Raw genomic sequence first — 21,892 nt, 5'->3', positions numbered from 1 at the left:
AGTGTAAATCTTACCGTCTCCGATATCCTTCAAAGGACGCAGCCCCTGAATTTGGATCATGGCTCACAGACTTGCATGTGGAAGAATTAGGAAAGACGGGTATAAGAAAGCAAGACGTGTATGCAGTTCCTGTTGTTAAAACGCGATAACAATAATTTTAATATGTGAATACGTTTTATATCCGTATACTACCTGGTAATGGTGAATTTAGCTGTCGGTTTAGATATATATTTTTAGTTCAATTTCACTCTCGCATAGCTTGCCTTCCAACTTCAGACTTTGAAGCTGAGATTTTCTACCTCTGTGCTGAATCGTGAACGTAACGAGTTCCGTTCAACATGGCGGCCCAGCGTAGGAATTTGATGCAGAGCGTAAGTGAAAAGCCTGCTGTTTGTTACTCTCAGTAACTCAATATGTGCAAAGTTCCTCTGCTTTTGAAGACTGGCGTCTTACAGTCTTTTTCTCGGTGTTCATCGCTGGTTGTTTGGTCCAATGCTTCCTGTGTAGCTAATTTAGTTGAGCTCATGGAGTGTTTGGCTAACAGTTAGCTAGGCACCTTAATTGAAAAAAAAAAATTGGACTAATACGATTTATTAGCGTCTGTATTCAGCACCGAGAAACGCTATCACTTGAAGCAGGAGGAGACAATAACACGACCGATGCTGCTGTTGCAGTTGCAGTGCCTGAGATATGGTCCATATAACCTGTGTGAATTAGCTAAACTTGAGAGTCACAAACTGGTAATTAGCCATATTGTGAACAACACAAACGACTTTTTCCGAGCGACTAACTTTTCTCAGTCGTTTTGTGAGTATGTAGATATCTTATGACACTTTTAATTTTACATAGACTGCTTCCCATTTGCCCTACGCGGAGATGCTATCGGTCTCTCCTGGGCGTCAATGATTCACATTAAAACTTTAGGCTAGGCAAGGTAAGGCAGATACAGGTGTGGTAAAACGGAAGTACACCGTTTATCCTTCTGAGCAGGTAAATACAACCTCAGATGAACAACAACACATGAGACACACTGTTATTAGTTCTTGTTAAATAAGTTCAAATGTAGGAGCAGTCTGAAAGCGACCACGATTCAGCTTGTTGAACCACCTTAAGCAGCAGTTGTTGAAGTTTTGTGTACGACTTTATCACTACCTCACATCATTGTGATGAACTTTGGCCGATTTTTCTTTGTTTGACTTCATTGTTCGGTTTATTAGTATCTCTTTATGCACATCCCCCACCACAGCATTTCAGTCAGGTTGAAGACTGGACTATTGCAACAAATAAATGGACTGGCTCTTAGCGCATTTCTGCTGTATTTGAGCACTGAAAGTGCTTCTGTTATAAGTGTCAGCCACTCCATCTCTCTTTCTCTCACACACACACACACATTTATAAAGTTCTTTTGTCTACACCTAAGTGTTAACACACACTCATCGAAGTCGAGGATTGATCCACCAACCTTCCTATTGGCAGGCGGCCCACTAAAGCAGGGGTGGGCAACTCCAGGCCTCAAGGGCCGGTGTGCTGCAGGTTTTAGATGTGTCCTTGATCCAACACAGCTGATTTAAATGGCTAAATTATGTCCTCAGCATGTCTTGAAGTTCTCCACAGGCCTGGTAATGAACTGGTCATTTGATTCAGGTGTGTTGACCCAGGGTGAGATCTAAAACCTGCAAGACACCGGCCTTGATGCCTGGAGTTGCCCACCCCTGCACTAAACCAACTGAGCCACAGCCCCCACACCTTTTCCACCATTCTCCCGTAGACTTGTTACTTGGATCATTGTCCTCTTGAGTTGCATTTGTGCTGATATGGTGTGTTTGGTTTTGTCCAAACGTGTCACTGTGCACTGTGGCAAAACCTCAGAGTATTAACCTGCCCATGTAGATTATAATCTGCTGTATCGATATCACTATAAAGACATTGGCTTATCTGTAATAGAAAGTGTCGTTCACAGTCACAGTGAAAAGTAAACACACCCTCTTTCAGTCCTAAAGTTGCATGTATCACGGGCGTTAAATGGCATATTATACCACAGTATAATATAATATTGTACCCAGTTTCAAATTGTTTAGAAAAGAACTTCTAACCTTTCCAACCATCCCCAGACTGATTGAGACAGCACTTACTTCTCTAAGATCATCGCTAGCGTCTTTCCTTATGCGTGTAACACACATCTCAACATCCAAAATGTCTGATGTTATAGAGGTGTTCACTTGGAAGCAGTGTAAGTAACGGTGTGCTTAGTTTATTCACACACAGTTTCTCCATTTTGGCTTAATTTGTGTAAATAATAAAAACTTAACTTTATAATAATAAAACTTTAGAATTGAAAGAGGATGTGCTTTGTTTTCACCACGACTGTGTACGACACTTTCCATTACAAGTATACTGAATGTGTTTATAGTGACTGACACCAGGAACGTCATCTACAATGTTAACAGTGAAATGTGCTTAAAAGTAATTTGCACCATAATGCAAAATAAATCGTATCGTATAGTATAATAGGAGCACCTAATGATGAATGACCTATTTTTCTGGCTCAGGGAGGCTACAGTACAAACAAAAGCACCATCGGTGCTGAGTGTGTTGCTGCATCTGACAGAATTGTTTGTAATTTCCTGTTGGACCATTTAATAAATTCAAATGTCAATGAAACCTCATCTTATCAAAGCTGGTTTGATGCTGGGGTGTCTTCATTATGGCAACTTTATAGGATAAAGGTGTAGGGAAAATATCTGTGACGACCGTTTAATTAATTTCTGTGTCGGTTTAAATCTTTTATTTTAAACAAATACTGCTTTCAAACATGAGTTTAGCACGTAGGCCAAGTATTTGTTTGAGTTTTCTTTTTTTCTTTTTTTTTAGCAGCATCAAAGCTGGACAGATGACCTGCCTCTGTGTCAGATGTGTGGGGTCGGAACAGCACCCAACTGTGTGTACGGCCCTGATGGCAAAGGAACTCAGAGCCACCCCAACGAGGATGGACACCTCAGGTTCAGGTACACGATTCGTCCAGTGTGAGACAAATAAGGGTCATCGTTTTGAACTGTGACTTGTTCAGAGCTGCTTTAGTAAAGTGCAAGAATTAACATGCATAATGCATCCACTTTGAGTTTGTTTACTTGGGCCAGTCCTTGCTAATGTTGTAAGGAAACTTGCTGACTCATTCACTTAAAACTGTACTGAGATTTATGATCAAACTTTTCGGTAGCAGTGTTTCTTACCAGTAAAATCTCACAGAAAAACAAAGATCTTGGACTTAGCAGGAAAACACAGCAATGCCTGGGCAGAGCACATAAACATGTAGCTTTAAATGTGCACTGGTAATGTCTGAGTCACTGAAGCGGTAAAGAAATAGGTAGTTGGTATTTGTCCCTTTTTATAGAGGCTCAAGCTCTGCCAGAGAAATGTGTTTCATCGTTGTAGACTTTGCTCGTCTAATTATTTGTAAATGAATCATTTTTATACAAGTGTTCTTACATCTACAGTTGTTACTGCAACAAACACAGCGAGAACGTGAAAAGATAGCACGGCTCTGTGAGTCATTCATCGTTTTTTCAAACATAGGTGCCATGTTTGTTGAGCTTTTCTTTTTTTCCCACAGAGGTGACGATGGCTGTTTCCTGTACGGGGTTTTTAATGGTTACGATGGTAGCAGAGTGGCCAACTTTGCTTCCCAGTGTCTGACAGCGGAACTGCTCCTGGGGCAGCTAAACTCCGGTCACACAGACAACGACGTCCGCAGGATCCTCACACAGGTCTGTTAAGTTAACTGCTGTAACTGTTGAGGAAAGAAACTAGAAACATTTTCTTACTTTTGCAGTCTGTTAAGGCAGAGCCTGTGACAAAACACTGCACACACAAAATGAATCTTTAACCCTCTTTTGCTTCTGGTTCCAAGCTCTTACTGCGTTTAATAACCAAATATATGAGCGATCCATGAAAGAATCATTCTGAGGCTTTCAGTTGGAACATGCAGCTTAAGATCAGGAATTTTTTCACAGCGAGTCATCAAAACCATGCACAATGACTAACCTTGTGTTGGTGGCAGGTGGATCAAAGTAGAGCTGGTAGAGCAGCCACACTGATCATTTTATTGACGATGACAGAATTTGGGTCATTTTTATTTTTATTTTTGTACATTTCATCATCTCTTTGTCATCCTCCTCTTCTTCATCTGCCTCCTCCAGCTCCATGCTCACTTGAAGCCCCATGTCCTGAACTGAATACAGGGATCTTACACGCAAAAATGTTTATGAACGTGCTTATTTATTCCTAGTATTGTTGTAGTTGCTGATTTTCAGCAGATCAGACATGTGACCCCTCATGTCTCCCGACAGCAGACAAGAGCCAGCTGTGACGGCAGTAGCTAATTATAAGCTAACGTTATGCCAGAAAACATTAGGCTAGAGTGTCCTAAAAAAGCACGCTTTCCCTCTGCTAAACACTTTGATTACATTCTCAGGTTGTATGGGAGTTTATTCACTAAAAGTCCAAGTCCAGCCTTGTTACTTCCACTTTGAAGGAGGTTTCAGTAACACAGGCTAACAGCAGCTAACAGTGCCAAAAACAGCAGCACACACTTACGGAAAGGTTCTGGAAATCCTCAACAACTCAGTTCAGTATTGCTGTGTTCAGGAAGAAGTGAGGTTCACAGACTCAGCGACTTGTATCGCTTTCCTTTCACAAGCAGCCTCCTCCAGAGTAAATAGTTGTGGACGCTCCACACCTGGTATTACAAGGTAATCGGTGATCTGAGAGCCTTTAGAAGAAACACTGACCGCAGTGTTTGAGGTGCCTCAGGGGTAAAACTGTGAAAGATCACAAAATATTTCATCTTCACGTTTTTATTTTTAGTACTGATCCTTTGCTAAGTGTTGATATTATTCAAAAATGTTAAAATACAGGGTGTTTTATACAAAATCATAGAAACGCACTGGCCCACCGTGGTTGCTATGTGAGGGTTAAATATTCAAACTACCCTCAGATATGTTTAAAATAAAGCTACATTGAAGTTATTACCTTTTAGTATATAAATAATACTAATACATTATAAACAAGGCTTTATTTTCATATGGGAAAAAAAATATACTCAGACATGCTGTATAAAACTTTTCTGAAACATGTCATTAATAAGCTAATCTGGAGAAACGCCAGCCGTATCGTTTATTAAAATAATCAGCGCGGTTCCTTGAGGCAGAAACTGCGCTGATTATTTTAATAAATGAATAAAAGTGTAAAATCTCATTCTTGCCTCAAAGACATTGCTTGCATTTGCTGCCACTACATATTTTGATTTAATACTTAAGCCAGCGGTTTTATTTTCCCCCACATAACAAAAACATTTATGGATATTAATTAAACCATAGTTAATGTGAAATGCCTGTTTCACTTTTTAACGATCGTTTAATGCGACTTAAAGCTTTTTGCGTTAAACAAAAAACGAAACATAACCGTGCAGTGCATTTAAGGGCTAGTCAGATTATAGAAAGATGCTCTGTGTGGGTCATTATGCACTACTGTGGCATAAATGAACCGTATTCATACACTGTGCTTCCCTCACATAGCAGGTCTCCCAGGTGTTTTTCACTTTTCACTACTCAGTCAGTAAAAATTCTCTGTTGTAGTTTATAGATTTTCTGTGCACATATGTAATAAGTATTTTTTTGTGTGAACGCGGGCTTGCATGTGTGTTCTTATCTTATGTTTGTCATGTCTTCAGTGCCATCTGCAATTCATTCAGTAGCAGACAATCCCCTCGTTGCTGTTCTGAAACTTCATTCTCTACTTCCTCTACCTGCTGGTCTGGTGGTCCTTGTTTTCATTCATTGAATCTCCAACTGTAGCTTCTTGGCCTGCAGCTGGCAGTGATGGTCCTTGTTCTGTTCTGGTCACGAGCAAAACAAGGACCATCACTGCCAGCTGCAGTCCAGGCCCATTAAGCCTGAGTTGACATTTCAGTAGCATTAAGTGTTCAGTAGTGACGCTCGCTCTCACGCGTGTTGACACTTGACATTATACACGCTGTTGTTGCTGCGCTGCAGGCCTTTGATGTGGTGGAGAAGAGCTACTTTGAAACCATAGATGATGCTCTGGCTGAGAAGGCTAACCTGAGCAACTACCTCCTACCGCACAATGAGGTAGGAACACTTTTCTTTTCTCTTTTGGTTTCCATAACAACCACAGATTTAGGCTTTGATGTGAGCTAGTATTTAGCCACGGGAGAATGAGCTTGTTATTCTTTTATTTGGGCTCATCACTCTCTTTCATCAGATAAGATACTCAGGTCTTATTCTTTTCTTGCTTTTTTATCATTTGTCTAATTCTCTCTTTTTTCCCTTCATTTCCTATCATCTGTCCTGCTCCTACTTGCTTCATTTTCCTCTTCCTTTCCATCTTTTACTCTGTGCCTTCACCTCTCGGCCAATCAGAATGTTCCGTTCCACCAGCTTTCTCCTCAGAGTCAAAAGGTGATGGAGCGGCTGAAGGAGCTAGAGCAGGAGGTGTCAGGAGGCGCCACGGTTGCGGTGGCGCTCATTCTCAATAACAAGCTCTACATTGCAAACGTTGGTAAGTTGATTCTGGTTATGTCAGCGATGACGCTTTGATTTCCTGTTTAATGTGTGATCGCACTCGATCATTTGCAACAGAAACAGTTGGCAGCAAAACCACCAAAAGGCCAGCCAGTAACAGACAGCCATGACACAGTCTGCTTTGCACCAGCAGATGTCAGGCTTCACACAGATTTGTGTTTGGTTACTGGCCACTCTGTGAAAATGACCGAGGCCGCTTTCAGCATGAAAATCCATGTTAGCTCCACAGTGTCAAAACTGGCTCAGTGGGCAGCTGCTGCAACAAGAGACTTTAATGTTCATGACTGTTCATGTTTTATCTCATTAAATAGTAAAGTCTCTATATATACTTATGGAATGCACTTGTTCACTGATGGAGAATAATGCTTTCCTTATTAAAGGTTGGAGAAATGGCTGTATTGCATCCTGATGCAGTTGAGAGCCAATATAGTGTTACATTAGGGAATAATAGTTTGTGTCAAAGGATGAAGCAGTGCAGTGTCTACACATAACTTGATAAAGAACTCATTTTAAATTGTATCTTTAGGCACTTTGTTACTAGAAGCTTGGCACTAAAAGACAGAATTTGTTCCCATTTCCTAAACTGAACTTGCAAAGAAATGGTGAAGCCTCGTCAGAGATGGTCTCAGTGGAAGGCTGGCTGTCAAGAAGGCATTTTTGAGGAAGGGAAACAGGAAGAAAAGGCTGAGGCATGCCAAATTACACAATAACAAACCGTGGCAACACAAAATATGCAGTGATTAATCCATTTGAAATGTAATATCTTTGGTTCAAGTCATCATCAGTATGTACAGAGAAGGTCAGGGGAGAGGTACAACAGTGAGTGTCTGCAGCCATCTATAAAATAAGGTGCCGGCTCTGTTATAATGTGACACTTCAAATCAGCCAGTGGTGTTGGGGATCTGCTAGATCTGACGTTTGGAAAACTGATCACAGAGGCCTTTCCCACCTGTTGTTCAGACTTTTTTTCGAGTGAAGCTGATGAGAAGAAAGCTGTCTGAAAGGGTGGCGCTAGAAAAGAGCATAATAGTCCCACTTTAAAGTATTCTTATTTAAACAAAGCAAATGAACACAAGCAGGGAACATTTTTGTGTCATTTCATTGCCTATCAACTAGGTAAAGGAGGGGAAAAATGAGTTGTTAATCCACACGCAGAAAGGTTTAGTGAAGACAAAACATACATATAAATCTATGCCAGCTGCCATGGAACTTGATAGCTACCTGACAGCACTGAGAAAAAATCGTAACACTCATAAATAGTAGATTTAAACTTGTGTGGCAGATTCTGCAAACTCCTATGTGACTTCTCTTTCTAAAGAGTGCTGCCAGACTCTCTTTTAAAGCCATGAAACCTCCATCTCTTCATAGAGGGTACTTGGGGTTTTCTTGTTTTTAACCAACTATGTGAGCTAATGCTGAATGCTCAGCATCAGCTGTAGGTACTAGGAGTAGTCCAGCTGAAATGTTCCTAACTTGTGCAGTGCAGATGTGTTCTCTGGAGTAACGAATCACACTTCTCCGTCTAACAGTTCTGATGGACAAGCATGGGTTTGGTGGTTGTCGGGAGAACGTTACTTGTCTGACTGCTTTGTGCCAAGTGTAAAGTTTAGTGGAGGGAGTATTATGGTGTGGGGTTATTCATCAGGAGTTGGGCTTAGTTCCTGTAAAAGGATCTCTTAATGCTCCAGCGTACCAGGACATTTTGGACAATTTCATGTTCCCAACTTCATGGGAACAGTTTGGAGATGGCCCCTTCCTGTTCTAATATGACTGCAGATCAGTGCACAAAGCAAGGTCCACGAATAAGCAAATTTTAGTGGGAGAACTTGACTGGCTTCCACAGTTTCCTGACATCAACCCAACAGAACACCTTTGGGATGAATTAGAGCTTAGACTGTGAGCTCGGACTTCTCGTCCAACATCAGTGTCTGACCTCACAAATTTGCATCTGAAGAATGGTCAAAAATTCCCATAAGCACTCCGAAACCTTGAGGAAAGCCTTTGCAGAAGAGTTGAAGCTGATATAGTTGCAAAGGCGGTGTCAACATCACGTTAAACGGGAATGGGATGTTACTCGAGTTAGATGCATGTAAAAGCAGTCAAACATAGTTTTGGCAATATAATATATGCTATATATCAATGCTGAAGCCTCGTCAGAGATGGTGATTTGGTTAGTATATAACCAAATGCCATCACTGAACGTTTATTTCCACGGGAAACGAGGAATGCATTTCCACATGCTGTGTTTCCAGCAGCCCACAGACAGATGGAGTTATGGAATGATATTTACTCTTTTAATTCAAACCATACCAACAGTGTCCATCAATATTTTTAAATCCCTGCTTGCCGACTCGGCTCCTGCGGACAACAGCTGCAGTACTAGCATCATAACAGCTAGTTGTGCCTGCATGATTTATTGTGTGTGTTTATGTGTTCTTTAAGCTTCAGAGTGGAAAACGAGCATCTACTGTTAATATCTGAATACACAAACCCGCAGGCCATTTTAAATCCTTAACTGTAAGAAAGTTCAAACAAGGCAGCAGGGCGCAGTTCTTCCCACACAGACGCACCAACTTTGAAGAGCGACAGAAGGATTTCAGTTTAATAATCATCAAAGCTGCTGCCAAAGGCTGCTGCATATTGAGCTTTGTTTCAGATAAATGTGAACACTGGATATTCCTATTTTTGGTGGATTTATTCACTAATCCAGGGGATGAATCTTACCTATTGGAAATACCTCAGTTTTGCAAAACCCTTTAAAAGCACTGCTTCACGTTTCTTTCTTTTAGCTTCCTGATTTGATGCTGGGGCACACACAGGAAAAGAGCCCCTCACTCTCCCTCTCAGTTGGATTTTTCTTTTGTCCTTGAGGACGTGGAACAGGGCACAATATGGGGAGGTGGGTAGTAATTAGTAGATGGTAGAAAGGAGGGACCGTTGTCCCCTCTGGTGCTTTGTGTGTCGGGGGGGGCAAGAGTTCAAAGTTGACAGAACATGAGGCCCAGGGACGTTTAAACATAGGAGTAAGTGTGCTTGAAAATCACTCCCAGCTGTGTGTTGATGTGAAACGCAGTTTGACAGTTAAGGTCATGTGAGTCACAGTTTGAGCTGCAAGTTGGAGTGTTTGGAGAAAGGGGGAAGGGCGCCGATATGTAAACGCTCAATATCAGAAATGGTTGGCTGCTCTTTACAGATTAACAGACGTGCGTTTTCCTGACTATCACATCAGATTTAAACCCAACACTACCTGATTAACACAGAAGGTGACACGCACCCCTCACTGTGTATTGTGGCTGATCCGGATGCCCTTATGTGCGGATTATATGAATAACGCACACATACACACACAGCCGAACATAAGATTTGGCCGGAGGCGGGGGCAGCGTGGAACTGCACCGTGCTTCGGCTCAGCGGCCCCAAACTATTAATATAAAAGTGAATTAATCATTGATCTCTCCCTGCTCAGCTTTTGTGTGGCTGCAGAGGCAAATAATTAATATTTAGCTTTTTAAAAGTACCACAGCGTCTTAGCTCGTTAATTGGTGGAGAGTCGGACCTGTGAGTAACCTCAGAGCAACATCAAAGCCTCTGCATGATTAATGCGTGCAAAAATTAGAAACCCAAATGTCTCATGAATATGGATAGGGGCTGAGAAAGATGAGACAGTATTTTTTTTTTAATTAACATTTTTTGTCTTGTTTTTATTTCATAAAACTTTTTTATATAAACTTTTATATGGAAGTTGCACCTTATGGCACCTGTTTATTGACATGTATATAATATTTTAAAAGCAATCCTTTGTGTTTGATGCTAAAAGAGACATGTTAGCTCATGTTAGACATGGTCTTTTTTTTTAAAAAAGGCTACACCAAAGAGCAACCAGCAGGGCTAAAGAATAAAGAAAATACAGATGTGCCAAAAACTGTGCAGCTCCTTTGACTTGTACCGTATTTTTGGACCATAAGACGCACCGGATTATAAGTCGCATTAAGCAAAACAAAACAGTCAGATAAGTCAAACTACTCAACTCATTCTTCTCGCTTCCTTCATTTCCGTAACATTGATTCATTAATGTTGAATTCTCTTGCAGCTGCTCTATTCCCATGTTGTTGCAGTATATTAATGACTAACCTCGTATTGTGGATGGATTATCTCATTTGTTCTCCTGACTGAAGTTTGGTCCGTTTACAGCATCCTGCCATGTGATTGCATTTGTCCCTAACCATCGGGAACCCTCGTGTCAACTTTTATCGAGTGGAAAAAAGTTAGCGTTCATCCTCCAGCTTCACTGTTTATGTTATGCTAACATAGCTGTGTCGCTAGCGATCACGTAGCACATCATTATATACCAGGTAGTCCAACTTCAGTAACCCTGCAAACGCCACTGCTGTTTAGTTTTGTCTTCATTTATGTTGGAAGTGATAGCAGAGCTGTACATTTTAATTTTTTCAGAAATCTCTCAGTCAGAACATGCTATATCATGCTTAGGTGGAAACTAGCGAGCTAACTTCCTTCTGACGTCTAACTCTGTTAAATTTAATATATTCTGTTTTCATGGATGTTAAACTTAATTTTTACACCTGGTAAAGCAGCAACGCTGATCATTTTATTAAAGATGAAAGAATTTAGACAGTTTTTAACTCACAGTGATGCCGCAGTGTTCGTTTGACTTTGAGACCTGAAGCAGACAGAGTTTTGGACCCAGATTACTCCGCGAGCCTCCTGACTACAGTAGCCGTAATGCTCCGACAATCCATCAAGCGGTGCAGCTTCTTGCTTACCAAAGTCATACTAAAACATTTTTTGACAGATTTTTGAGTGCCGTGTACCACATAAAATCGGTTTGAGGTCAGTAAGTACAACCAGAATTCATACATAAGGCGCACCGGATTATAAGGCGCACTGTCGATTTTTGAGAAAATTAAAGGACTTTAAGTGCGCCTTATAGTGCAGAAAAAACAGTATGCTAAAAGGCCCAATTTTACCTCAATATGCTTACAAAGATGCTTTTGGTCATTACAGCTTATTTTACCATTTGATGACTTACCTCTACAACCTTTAAAAAAAAAAAACTAGTTTGTCGACCAGATGTTCATTAGTTTGGAGCCAACGCTGAGTAAAATTAATAAAAATTTAACAGGAATTAAGTCAGCATTAGCTTTGGTGAGTAATGAAAACACATAAGTGCTTTTTACAGATAGTAAAAAAAATAATAAAGTATTGTTCGTGTGTGTGGTGCTGTTCTCCTTGTAAAAGTAACACATACAAGCATTCAAAGTTTGGTTTGACAAGAAACACTGAAATTAGTTTTCAATATGATTCAGCCCAGTAACCACAACAACTAAAGTCTAAAAAGGCCTGGAGGTGAATCAGCTCTTAGCTGAGAGCTTCAGTGAAAACGTCGGAGGCACAATGGGGCCTTGTTAATAGCAGATATTTAGACTTGTTGAACACAGGGTAAAGTATAACAATAATGGCTGCTTTCAATTTCATGATCCAGTAGAGCCTTAATATTTGCATAACATTTAAATGTCTTTAAGCAAAACAACAACAACATAGGAGCAACTAATACTGCTAATGTTTGCTGTGTTCCAGTTCACTGTTAGCTGATCCACTGATCAAACATACTTTATACCTCGACACATCAGAGTGAAATACAGTCACTTGTATTACTAACTGCACCTGTGATTGAAAGACCTCGGAAAATTTGTCTTCTTCTGCTTGGGAAAGCAGATCATCTATACAGTTTAGTGTATCTACTTCAACCGACTCAACTAACAGTTTTACCTCTTGTTGATTTCAAGTTACCTTCAAACATGTTTTCCTTTGGTTCCAGGGACGAACCGAGTCCTGCTGTGCAAGTCCAGCAGTGACGGCCAGAACCAGGTGCTTCAGATCGGCCGACCGCACAGTACTGACAACGAGGATGAGCTGCAGAGACTGGCTGCACTGGGTGAGACACATTATCTGTGGCATAGTGGAGAAAAATCATTATTTGATCCCGAATTTGATGCTGAACATGTACGTTTACTCACTTACAAAGAAATAAACAGTCTATTTATTTTTTTAATTTGAGTTTTATTTAGAGAGACAGATTATCAGCCAAAGATCCAGAAAATTAATCATTATATTAAAGTTATAAAGCACATGTCATTAAAGTGAAACCAAGCAATACATGACTTAGTGCTTGATGGAAAAAACCTTGTTGCTAAGCACAGCAATAAAAATAAATTTGTAGTTGGTCACCAGGTTTTCACACATCTTAGGAGGGATTTTGAACCACTCGTCTTTACAGAGAATCTCTAAATCTTTTAGGTTTCTTGGCTGCTGCTTCACAACTGGAAGCTTCATTTCCCTCCACAGATTTATTATAGGACTGAGGAGACTGGCTAACCACTACATAACCTTAATGTTTTCTTTATCTACTCCTTATCTACCCTCTGGGTCATTGTCATGCTGGAAGACACATCTTCACTTTTGTTCTGGTTAAGAGAAGGAGGTTCTCGTCAAGATTTTTCTTTGTTTGACCCCTCAGTGCACTGAAGTCTTCCTGTAAATCATACCATAATGTTTCCACCTCTGTGCTTGACTGTATGGATGTTCTTTGGGTCTTCCTCTAAACACAGCACTCTGAGTTTATGCCAAATAGCATTATTTTGGTTTCATCTGACCACAGAACCTTCCCTGCACCCAAGCCTTTTGAGTCCATTAGGTGTGTAAACCTTGTAACCAGTGTGTTACTGAATTTGTTCTTGGTGACTGTGGTCCCAGCTGCCATCAGATCATTAAAAAGCTCCTCACGTGTAGTTTTGAGCTAATCAACCACCTTTCACGTGATTATCCTCCATCTTCGGGCAAGATCTTGCATAAGCTCAGACAGAGTGTGCTTGATGTTGAAAATATTTCTATTTTCAGATAATCACACCAGTAGTTTGAAGCTTCTCACTAAGCTTCTTGCTGATGGTCTTGTAGTCCATTCCAGCCTGGTGCTGGTTTACAGTTTGGTCCCTGACGTCCTTTGACAGCTCTTGGGTCTTGCACATGTTGGTGATGAGGTGGGAAGAAGCTGCATCTGTGGACAGATGTGCTTTACACACACACACAAGTTGAGACCAGGAGTATTTGTAAGTGACTGATCGTAATAGTGGCACACAGCCAGGCTGTGGGAGCCAGAAACCTGGCTGCATTGTTATACTCATCATCCATGTTATAACTTTTATGTGATATGTGTTTTTCTAGATTTTTGATTGATATTCTGTCTCTCCATTATGACACTACCATAAAAATGATAGACTGTTCATTTCTTTGTGAGTGAGCAAACTACAAATAACAACAAATTCCTCACTGTATACATACTTAGATATCCCTAAAACTAAACTGGAAATAAAAGTAAAAAAATATATTTTGTATTAAAACAAACACTAGAATTAAAAAAAAAGAAGCTACACAATAAATAAAAAGAGTGAAATGCTGATGCTCAGTATGTGAGGTTGAGGGCTTTAAACTGGACCCTGAATACAACTGGGAGCCAGTGAAGGGACGCAAGTAATGAGACCATCTGTAGGACCGAGTTAGCAATGTAGCAGCAGCATCCTGAAGAGCCCGCAAGCGACCTGGGGCTCGCTTACTAAGTGAGAAGAAAAATGCACAGCAGTAGCCAATAGGAAAAGAGAGACGAGCATCTCTAGCTGTTCTCATGAAAACTATAGCTCTCAGTTTACTGGTGTTTATTAGATGGGGGAAAATAAATCTGGAGCGCTGCTCGGTGTGGGTGTATAAACGATGAACTTATCACTCAGAGTTTAAGTACTTTTCAGATACACTCAGGGAATCTTGACATTTCTTTTTAACTCTTCTTGGTTCTGACTGATGGACAGAAATAGATTTTTGGCACATTACTATTGGAGGGTTTTGCATTGACAGTGTCAGACACACCTCGTCTTACATTCCCTGCATGTTGTGCTTGATATAACGCTCAGCACAGACACAGCCATTAGAGAAAGCACACAGTTGCTCATCCATGGTGGACAGAGCAGGCTAATGGTCCAGTAATGAGGGTTGTGTATATAACAGAAAATGCATACATCGTAATTAGCTTTGCCAATAGAGCAGTAGGTGCAGCCTGGCCTGTAATGGATGAAATGGGGAAACGGACGCATTTTTGTGTGTTTTTGTTGTGTGTGGGGGTGTTTTCGCCGTTTCACAGCACACCATTAGAGGAGACCGAGCTCTCTGCCTTGCTTTGTTCTCTTGTCTCTTGCTGGGATTCACATTATTATTCCATTGTTCAGGTCCTTCTCTTAATGATTGAAAAAAATGACAGTCGTTCCATTTACCCAGACCAAGGTGACCTCTCCCCCCTCGCATTTTCATCCAGGCTCAAACACACAGATGCACCCCTCTCCCTTCCCGTCCCCACCTCTGCTTCTGCTTATCGGTTGTGTGCTTTTGCTCCATCCTCCCCTTCACCTCTTCTGCTAAATTTTCCTCTCTCTTAAAATCATCTCCTATAAGCATTCACCGTCCATGTGTCCGTTTTCCCTCATCTCCTGCAGGACTGGATTCAGCTCGGATAAGACAAGCGGGCCAGATAGCGGGACAGAGCAGCAGCAGAAGGCTTGGAGACTACCGAGTCAAATTTAACTACAACGAGATTGACCTGCTCAGGTGAAGCCGAAAAAACACAAAATATGCGTTTTCTTTCTTTCAATTTGTCAAATGCAAAAACTTGAAAAGGATACACTAAAACACCAGGCTGTCTAGAAATATTCAACTATCTGTGTCACTTGTTTTCTTCTCTTTGTCTTCCTCCATTCTCATTCCTCACCTGCTTAGCTTGTGTTCCTGTGTTTTGAGGTTATGATGAAAGATTAGAAGAAATATCCAGTATCACAAGATAAGACGTGGTACACAATCAACAAAAACAGTGAAGTTTAACCTGTCACCATGTGACCAGTTCTAACCTTTTCAGCTGGCACTGCAGTCCTGAACAAAGTGTATAAAAAAGTAATCCCTCAGACTGCTCTAGATGCTCCGGTTTCACCAGTTTTTCAACTCTTGGCTCTGCATGAGGTCACTGAGAGACAGTAACTTGGGTTTACTAAGCGTGGTGCGTCTATTTTAACCTGCTTGCTGTCGTTTCCAAAGTCTGTGTTTTGTTCGATTGTGCCCACATGAGATTATTCAGTGACTAATGGACCATTTCCTGTTCTATGTTGCATGTGAAAAAGGGGCAACACTATACAAATTCGAACATTTAGAGGTTTTAGCATTCAGATTTTTTTTTAAGCTTTCAAGAAATGTGCGAGTCATTTCCTACTGCTGCCAGTCTTTGTGTTAAGCTTAGCTTTTGGATATAGTTTGAATTTGTGCAGCGGGACAGTAGTATCGATCTTCTCAAACCCCCTAGGCAGTGAAAAAAAAAGACTTTGTGCTTCAAAAGGAAGTCGGCCAGATACTGGAACTTTTTAATGTATCGTACCTTCTTTGTGTGCCGTGATAGCAACAGCTCCGTCTGTCTGACTGTGGAAGTTCCTGTTAAATTTGCTACATTCATTCACTGTGACTCATGATTAACTGATTTAGATTTTAGTGTTTAAAAGATCAAAGCCACAACATCCGCCCAGTTTTTGTGCACACAATATCTGAAGAACGCCTGGAGGGAATTTCATTAAATGTGTCATAAGCGTCGGCTTGGATTCACAGTTTTCCGGTAAAAGACCGAGGTCAGCATGACCTCCAAAAATCCACTTTTGGATATATTTAAGGACATATTTCCAGTGGTATAATAGTGAAGCAGTGAGGCTGATCTTGGGTGTCCGTCTTGAAATCTGTGAGCTGAGCTGTGTGTGCGCGCGTGTGTTTGCGTGTGTGTGGCATCCTGATTTTAGAGCTGTTTATTGGTGGTTCTTTTGATATTTTTTTAAAATGGGAATTTGCACTCATTGGCCACTTCATTAGTTACATCTGTTCATCTGCTCGGTAATGCAAATCTCTAATGAGCCAATCAACTTGATGTGTTTATGCATGTAGACATGGTCAAGTCTACCTGCTGAAGTCCAAACAGATCATCAGAATGGGGAAGAAAAGTGATTTAAGTGACTTTGAATGTGATTTGGTTGTTGGTCTGACTATTTCAGAAACTGTTGATCTACTGGGATTTTCCCCACATGGCCATCTGTAGGGTTTACAGAGAATGGTCTGAAAACCAGAAGATGTGCAGTGAGTGACAGTGAAAATGATTTGTTGATGCAGAGGTCAGAGAAGAAGGACCAGTCTGCTTCGAGCTAACTGAAAGGCTCAATTGTTATAGCAGAGTTAGGCTAAAGAGCGTCTCTGAACGCACAACACTCCTCTCATCTGTGAACAGAAAGAGGCTACAATTCACACAGACTCAAGAAAAATGCACAACAGAGGACTGGAAGAAAAGTATGCCTCGATTTCTGCTGTGACATTCAGATGTAGGGTCAAAGTTTGGTATACATTAAAGCATGGATCCATCCTGTAACGGTCCTCCTCTCTACCTCCTCTCTACCAGTGGAGGATTGTTTAAAAGCCACAGTCGTTGTCAAGTTCAGGTCATCTTAAACTGGTTTCTTTACATCAACGATAAGTGTCCTGTACTCGAATGGCCTCCACGGTCTCCAGATCTCAATGCTGAATAGCATCTTTGGGATGTTTAAATGAGGGATTTACATCAAGGACGCGCTGCAAAACCTGTGAGGAATGTTTACAACCATGAAGAATTAAGGCGCTTCTGAAGGAAAAAAGGGAGTTCCAGCTCAGTAATAGCAAGGTGTAACTAATGAAGGGGCTGGTATCTACGTTTGTTTGTTTTGTTTTTGTTTTTTCTTGAGTCCCTTGTTGACATCTCACATGGTGTCAGTTTCCCGTTATGTACAGCAGTGATCATTATGCTTTAGATCACCTTATTTTTGCAAACTTAACAACTTAGAGCTGTTGCTTCACCTTTCAAGGCAGACAGTCAATATTCATTACACGTCCACCAGCTTGAGAACTGAAACACCAGAGATATTTTAATAGCTTTATTCACCCCTACAAAAAATACCTGTCAGGCGCTCTGTGTCAGCACTGCTTTACAAACAGAGGCTTCGTTTGTGTCCAGAACTCAGCTCAGATACTGAGATGGTCAGAAAGCTGTGTGCAGGCTCTGCGTAGGACCAACACACCATTTCATTTTAGTTTTATAATTTTATGTGAGAAATCACATTTATCTCAGGCAGACTGCATCCTCTATCCTGTGACCTGTGGTTTGGAGGTGGACTACATTGAATAAATCTCGTGAGATTGTAGATGTAAAGCGCAGCTTCACCAGCTGGTGGAGGCATATAACTGCACGGTGGTACTTCTGTATAACTATTATCAGATCAGCCTCTTCCTTACCTTCAGTTCACCGAGACCCTCAGGAAAAGGTGGAGGCGTGGCCTCTGTTTTTAAAAACAAACTTAAAGTTTGGCAACTGCCCTCTCCTACTTATTCTAGTTTTGAGGTTCAACTATTGGAGCTTGCTGGACCCCCAACGATTTTATGTGCTGTGATTTATCGACCACCTAAATATAATAGGTCTTTTATTTGTGAATTTGCTGACTTCTTAGGTTCATTTTTATTAAGTTATGACTAAGCTCTTATTACTGGAGATTTTAACATACATATTTGTTGTGCTGATGACCCCCTAGCCAAGGATTTCCTTGCCCTAATTGACTCTTTTAACCTTACACAGTGGGTCAGGAAACCAACTCATCTTAAAGGCCATACCTTGGATTTGGTCCTTGGATATTTGTACTATGGACATTGATAATGCTGGTATTTCTGACCATTTTTTGGTCATGTTTGATGTTGAGCTATGTGCAATTGATTTAAATTCTAAAGGCTGTCATCGCCCTGTACGTATCATTAACTCTGAGACTGTGGCTAACTTCATTACGGCCTTTTTAAACTTTGCCTTTTTTGATACTGATACAAATTGTTACACGCCTCCCTTGGTTGATGATTTTGCCAACGCTATGTTATCCACCTGTTGTTCCATCTTATACTGTGGCCCCTATAAAGATGAAACGTCCCAGAACTTCTCATCAACCATGGCTAAATGACACTATACGAGCCTTACGTCATGTCTGCCGTCAATCTGAAAGGAGGTGGAAAAAAGACAGGCTTCAGATATCCTATGACATTCTTTGTAGGAGCCGCTTTCTATACCAGAACTCCGCAAAGGCAGCTAAAGCAGCTTTCCTATCAGATATTATTGAGACTAACAGCCACAACCCCCGAATGTTATTCAAAATTTTTAATTCAGTGATAAATCCCTGTCCGGACTCTTCGAGCTTGGCCTCTCAGGCTCTCTGTGAGCAATTTCTTATTCATTTTAGTGGAAAAGTTTTATTACTGAAGGCTTCACACTCTCACTCTCCTGTGTTGAACCCTGTTCCGGTTTTAGGATGCATGTCCACCTTTTCTCACTTTGAGCTGTTATCACTCCCCACTCTTAAGGGAATAATTGAACAATTGAGAAACTCAAATTCTGTGCATGATATCCTTCCATCCCGAATTATCAAGGAAGGTTTTGAGGAAACTTGCATCTTATTTTTAATGAATTTATCATTGTTAGTGGGCTGTGTCCCGACTGCTTTTAAACATGCGGTAGTGCACCCTGTTCTGAAAAAAAGTAATTTCGATCAGAAAGACCCTGCCAATTATAGGCCAATCTCGAAACTTCGGTTTTTATCAAAAGTTCTAGAGAAAGCCGTCTTTCTCCAAATGCAGGCTTACTTAGTTGCAAATAATATCACTGACAAATACCAGTCTGGCTTTAAGCCACACCATAGCACTGAAACGGCCCTGCTAAGAGTCTATAATGATCTTCTTGTATTTGCTGACTCTGGTCGCCCTGCCGTTTTAGTTTTATTGGATCTGTCTTCAGCCTTTGACATGGTTGATCATAATATTCTCTTGAGGAGGCTAGAGAGCATGTTGTAGGCATCAAGGGTTCTGCCCTTAACTGGTTTAATTCTTACCTCACAGATAGATCCTTCTCTGTTGTGATGGGAGGATACTCTTCCTCTGTTGCCCCTCTCTGTTGTGGTGTGCCCCAGGGGTCTGTATTGGGCCCTTTATTATTCTCTTTGTATATGCTATCCTTGGGCTTCATATTTGAAAAATATAATATTTCTTATCACTTTTACGCTGATGACATTCAAATCTATTGTCAACTGACTGATGATTTGTCAGCATCACTGAACTCCCTGTACGATTGCCTGAGAGAGGTCAAAGATTGGCTGTCAGATAATTCTCTCGATTTAAATGAGAAAAAAACTGAAGTTATGGTGTTCGACAGCCATATTCCTCGAGACCAGCTTGTTGCCCTGCTGGGGCCCCTTGCTAACTCTCTCACTGATTCTACACCACACAGGGACCTGGAAAAACTTATCCACGCTTTTGTGACCTCCAGGTTAGATTATTGTAATTCTCTCTACTGCGGTCTCCAAGCCTTCTCTCTTCGAAGGCTGCAACTCGTTCAGAATGCTGCGGCTCGCCTTCTTACTGGAACTAGAAAATTTGACCCTATTGCTCCGGCTCTTGTTGATCTACACTGGTTACCAATCAAATATCGCATTGAGTTTAAAATCTTGCTACTCACTTTTAAAATCCTGAATAACATTGCGCCCAGTTACCTCACTGACCTCCTCAATCTGTACACTCCTTGTCGCCCATTAAGATCATCAGGTCAATCACTCCTGGCCCAACCTAAGTTTAGACTGAAGACCAGAGGCGATCGTGCCTTTGCTTCAGCTGCACCCAACCTTTGGAATAGCCTCCCTGCTTCTATCCGAGCCTTGGACTCTATCCAATCCTTTAAATCAAGATTGAAAGCATATCTATTTGACTTGGCTTTCATGACCAGTTAATACCCTTTTAAATCTTTTAAACTTTAAACTTTTAAATTGTTTAAATTTTTTATTAAATTTTATTACATTTATTATTTTATTATTAATTTTACTGCTGTTTTTGTCTTCTTAGCGGATTTTGTATTTATCTAACTCTTCTGGTCTGTTAGTGCCTCTATCCTGTCTGTGCTAGTGCCTGATCTGTACCCTGTTATTGACTTATGTTGATTTTCCATATTACTGTGAAGCACTTTGGTGTGCCTTCAGGTTTTAAATGTGCTATATAAATAAAACTGTATTGTATTGTATTGTATGAAATTCTGTTATCCGGGGGCCCCGTGCTCTCTTCTATCTCACACCTCTCTCTTCCTATTGTTGTCGAGGCCAACTGAATAAAAAAAAAAACCCTTGAGTCATTCCAATTATGATCCTCAATAAAACACATAATAGAGTCTGTATAGAATTTCCTCCTTTGTAGCATCAAAGGGAGTGCAGGAAATGTGATATGAACAATGTAAGCGCTTCTTTGGATCTATAAGATTAGTTTATTATATGGAGGTCAGGGGCTCTTATGTCTGCTTTTCATCCTGGGTTCTCCCTCTGTCGCCTTCCCCCAGCATATCTTGCAGACTTGACCCGTACCGTCTTTCCTTTTATGTGTCTAATATTAATTTAAGTGCTGTCCGTCTCCTACGACAGCGCGGCCAAGTCAAAGCCAGTTGTTGCGGAGCCAGAGATTCACGGCGGCCAGTCTTTGGAAGGCGTCACAGGCTTCTTGTTGCTGATGTCAGAGGGACTGATAAATGCCCTCGAGTCCGCCCATGGTCCCGAACAGGCTAATCAGGTTAGCAGATTCATTCTGATAAGCTACTTTCACCTCATTTATCGTCATTCCTTCCTCTTCTTCCTTACTTTCACTAATATTTTTTTCTTTCGAGTTTTGTTTTCTTGCCTAGTTTGAGTCTATTTCTGTTTCCTTTATTCTCCTAGGCTCCTTTTCTGTCCTTAGGTCTAATCCTTTTCCTTACTTCTTCCACTCTTACATTAACCTTTTCTTTCTCTGACCCCGCTGTCTATTGTAGGAAATTGTTGCCATGGTAGCAGCAGAGCTAGCCCAGCAGACCAGTCTGGAGGCGGTGGCTCAGTCTGTGGTTGATCGGGTCAAGCGGCTTCACCACGATGTGTTCGTGTCCGGCCGTCAGAGGGCAACTTACTGCTCTCGACACGAAGACATGACCCTGCTCATCCGCACGCTCAACTACCCACTGGCTGATGCAGCGCTCACGCCCACGCAGGGTAGGATCTGGCATTTAGGCATTGATTCATATCTCAAGGAAAGCACGTCTAAGAAGCGGCCTTCTGCTGTAGCTACACCAACACAGTTTCCTCATT

General features: G+C 41.1%; 1 protein-coding gene across 3 annotated transcripts in view; it reads left to right on the top strand.

The window, feature by feature from the left end:
- Positions 1–250: 250 nt before the first annotated feature.
- The window catches only part of tab1 (TGF-beta activated kinase 1/MAP3K7 binding protein 1), a 29,368-nt gene continuing 7,726 nt past the window's right edge, over positions 251–21,892 (top strand). For 2 of the 3 annotated variants that reach the window (XM_084932032.1, XM_084932031.1), the window contains exons 1-9: positions 251–371; positions 2,872–3,005; positions 3,611–3,764; positions 6,051–6,146; positions 6,438–6,576; positions 12,436–12,552; positions 15,155–15,266; positions 21,200–21,344; positions 21,583–21,796. In XM_084932032.1, the coding sequence (XP_084788158.1) occupies positions 339–371; positions 2,872–3,005; positions 3,611–3,764; positions 6,051–6,146; positions 6,438–6,576; positions 12,436–12,552; positions 15,155–15,266; positions 21,200–21,344; positions 21,583–21,796 (1,144 nt within the window). In that variant the 5' untranslated portion in view covers positions 251–338. The remainder of the gene's footprint in view (positions 372–2,871; positions 3,006–3,610; positions 3,765–6,050; positions 6,147–6,437; positions 6,577–12,435; positions 12,553–15,154; positions 15,267–21,199; positions 21,345–21,582; positions 21,797–21,892) is intronic. The other variant, XM_084932033.1, reaches the window with a different exon arrangement.

Source organism: Perissodus microlepis, chromosome 6 (genome assembly GCF_051167445.1).
Source record: "Perissodus microlepis isolate ML-2025 ecotype Zambia chromosome 6, ASM5116744v1, whole genome shotgun sequence".
Taxonomy (NCBI): domain Eukaryota; kingdom Metazoa; phylum Chordata; class Actinopteri; order Cichliformes; family Cichlidae; genus Perissodus; species Perissodus microlepis.
Note: the sequence above shows the minus strand (reverse complement) of the source record. Positions and strands in the feature narration are given on the sequence as shown.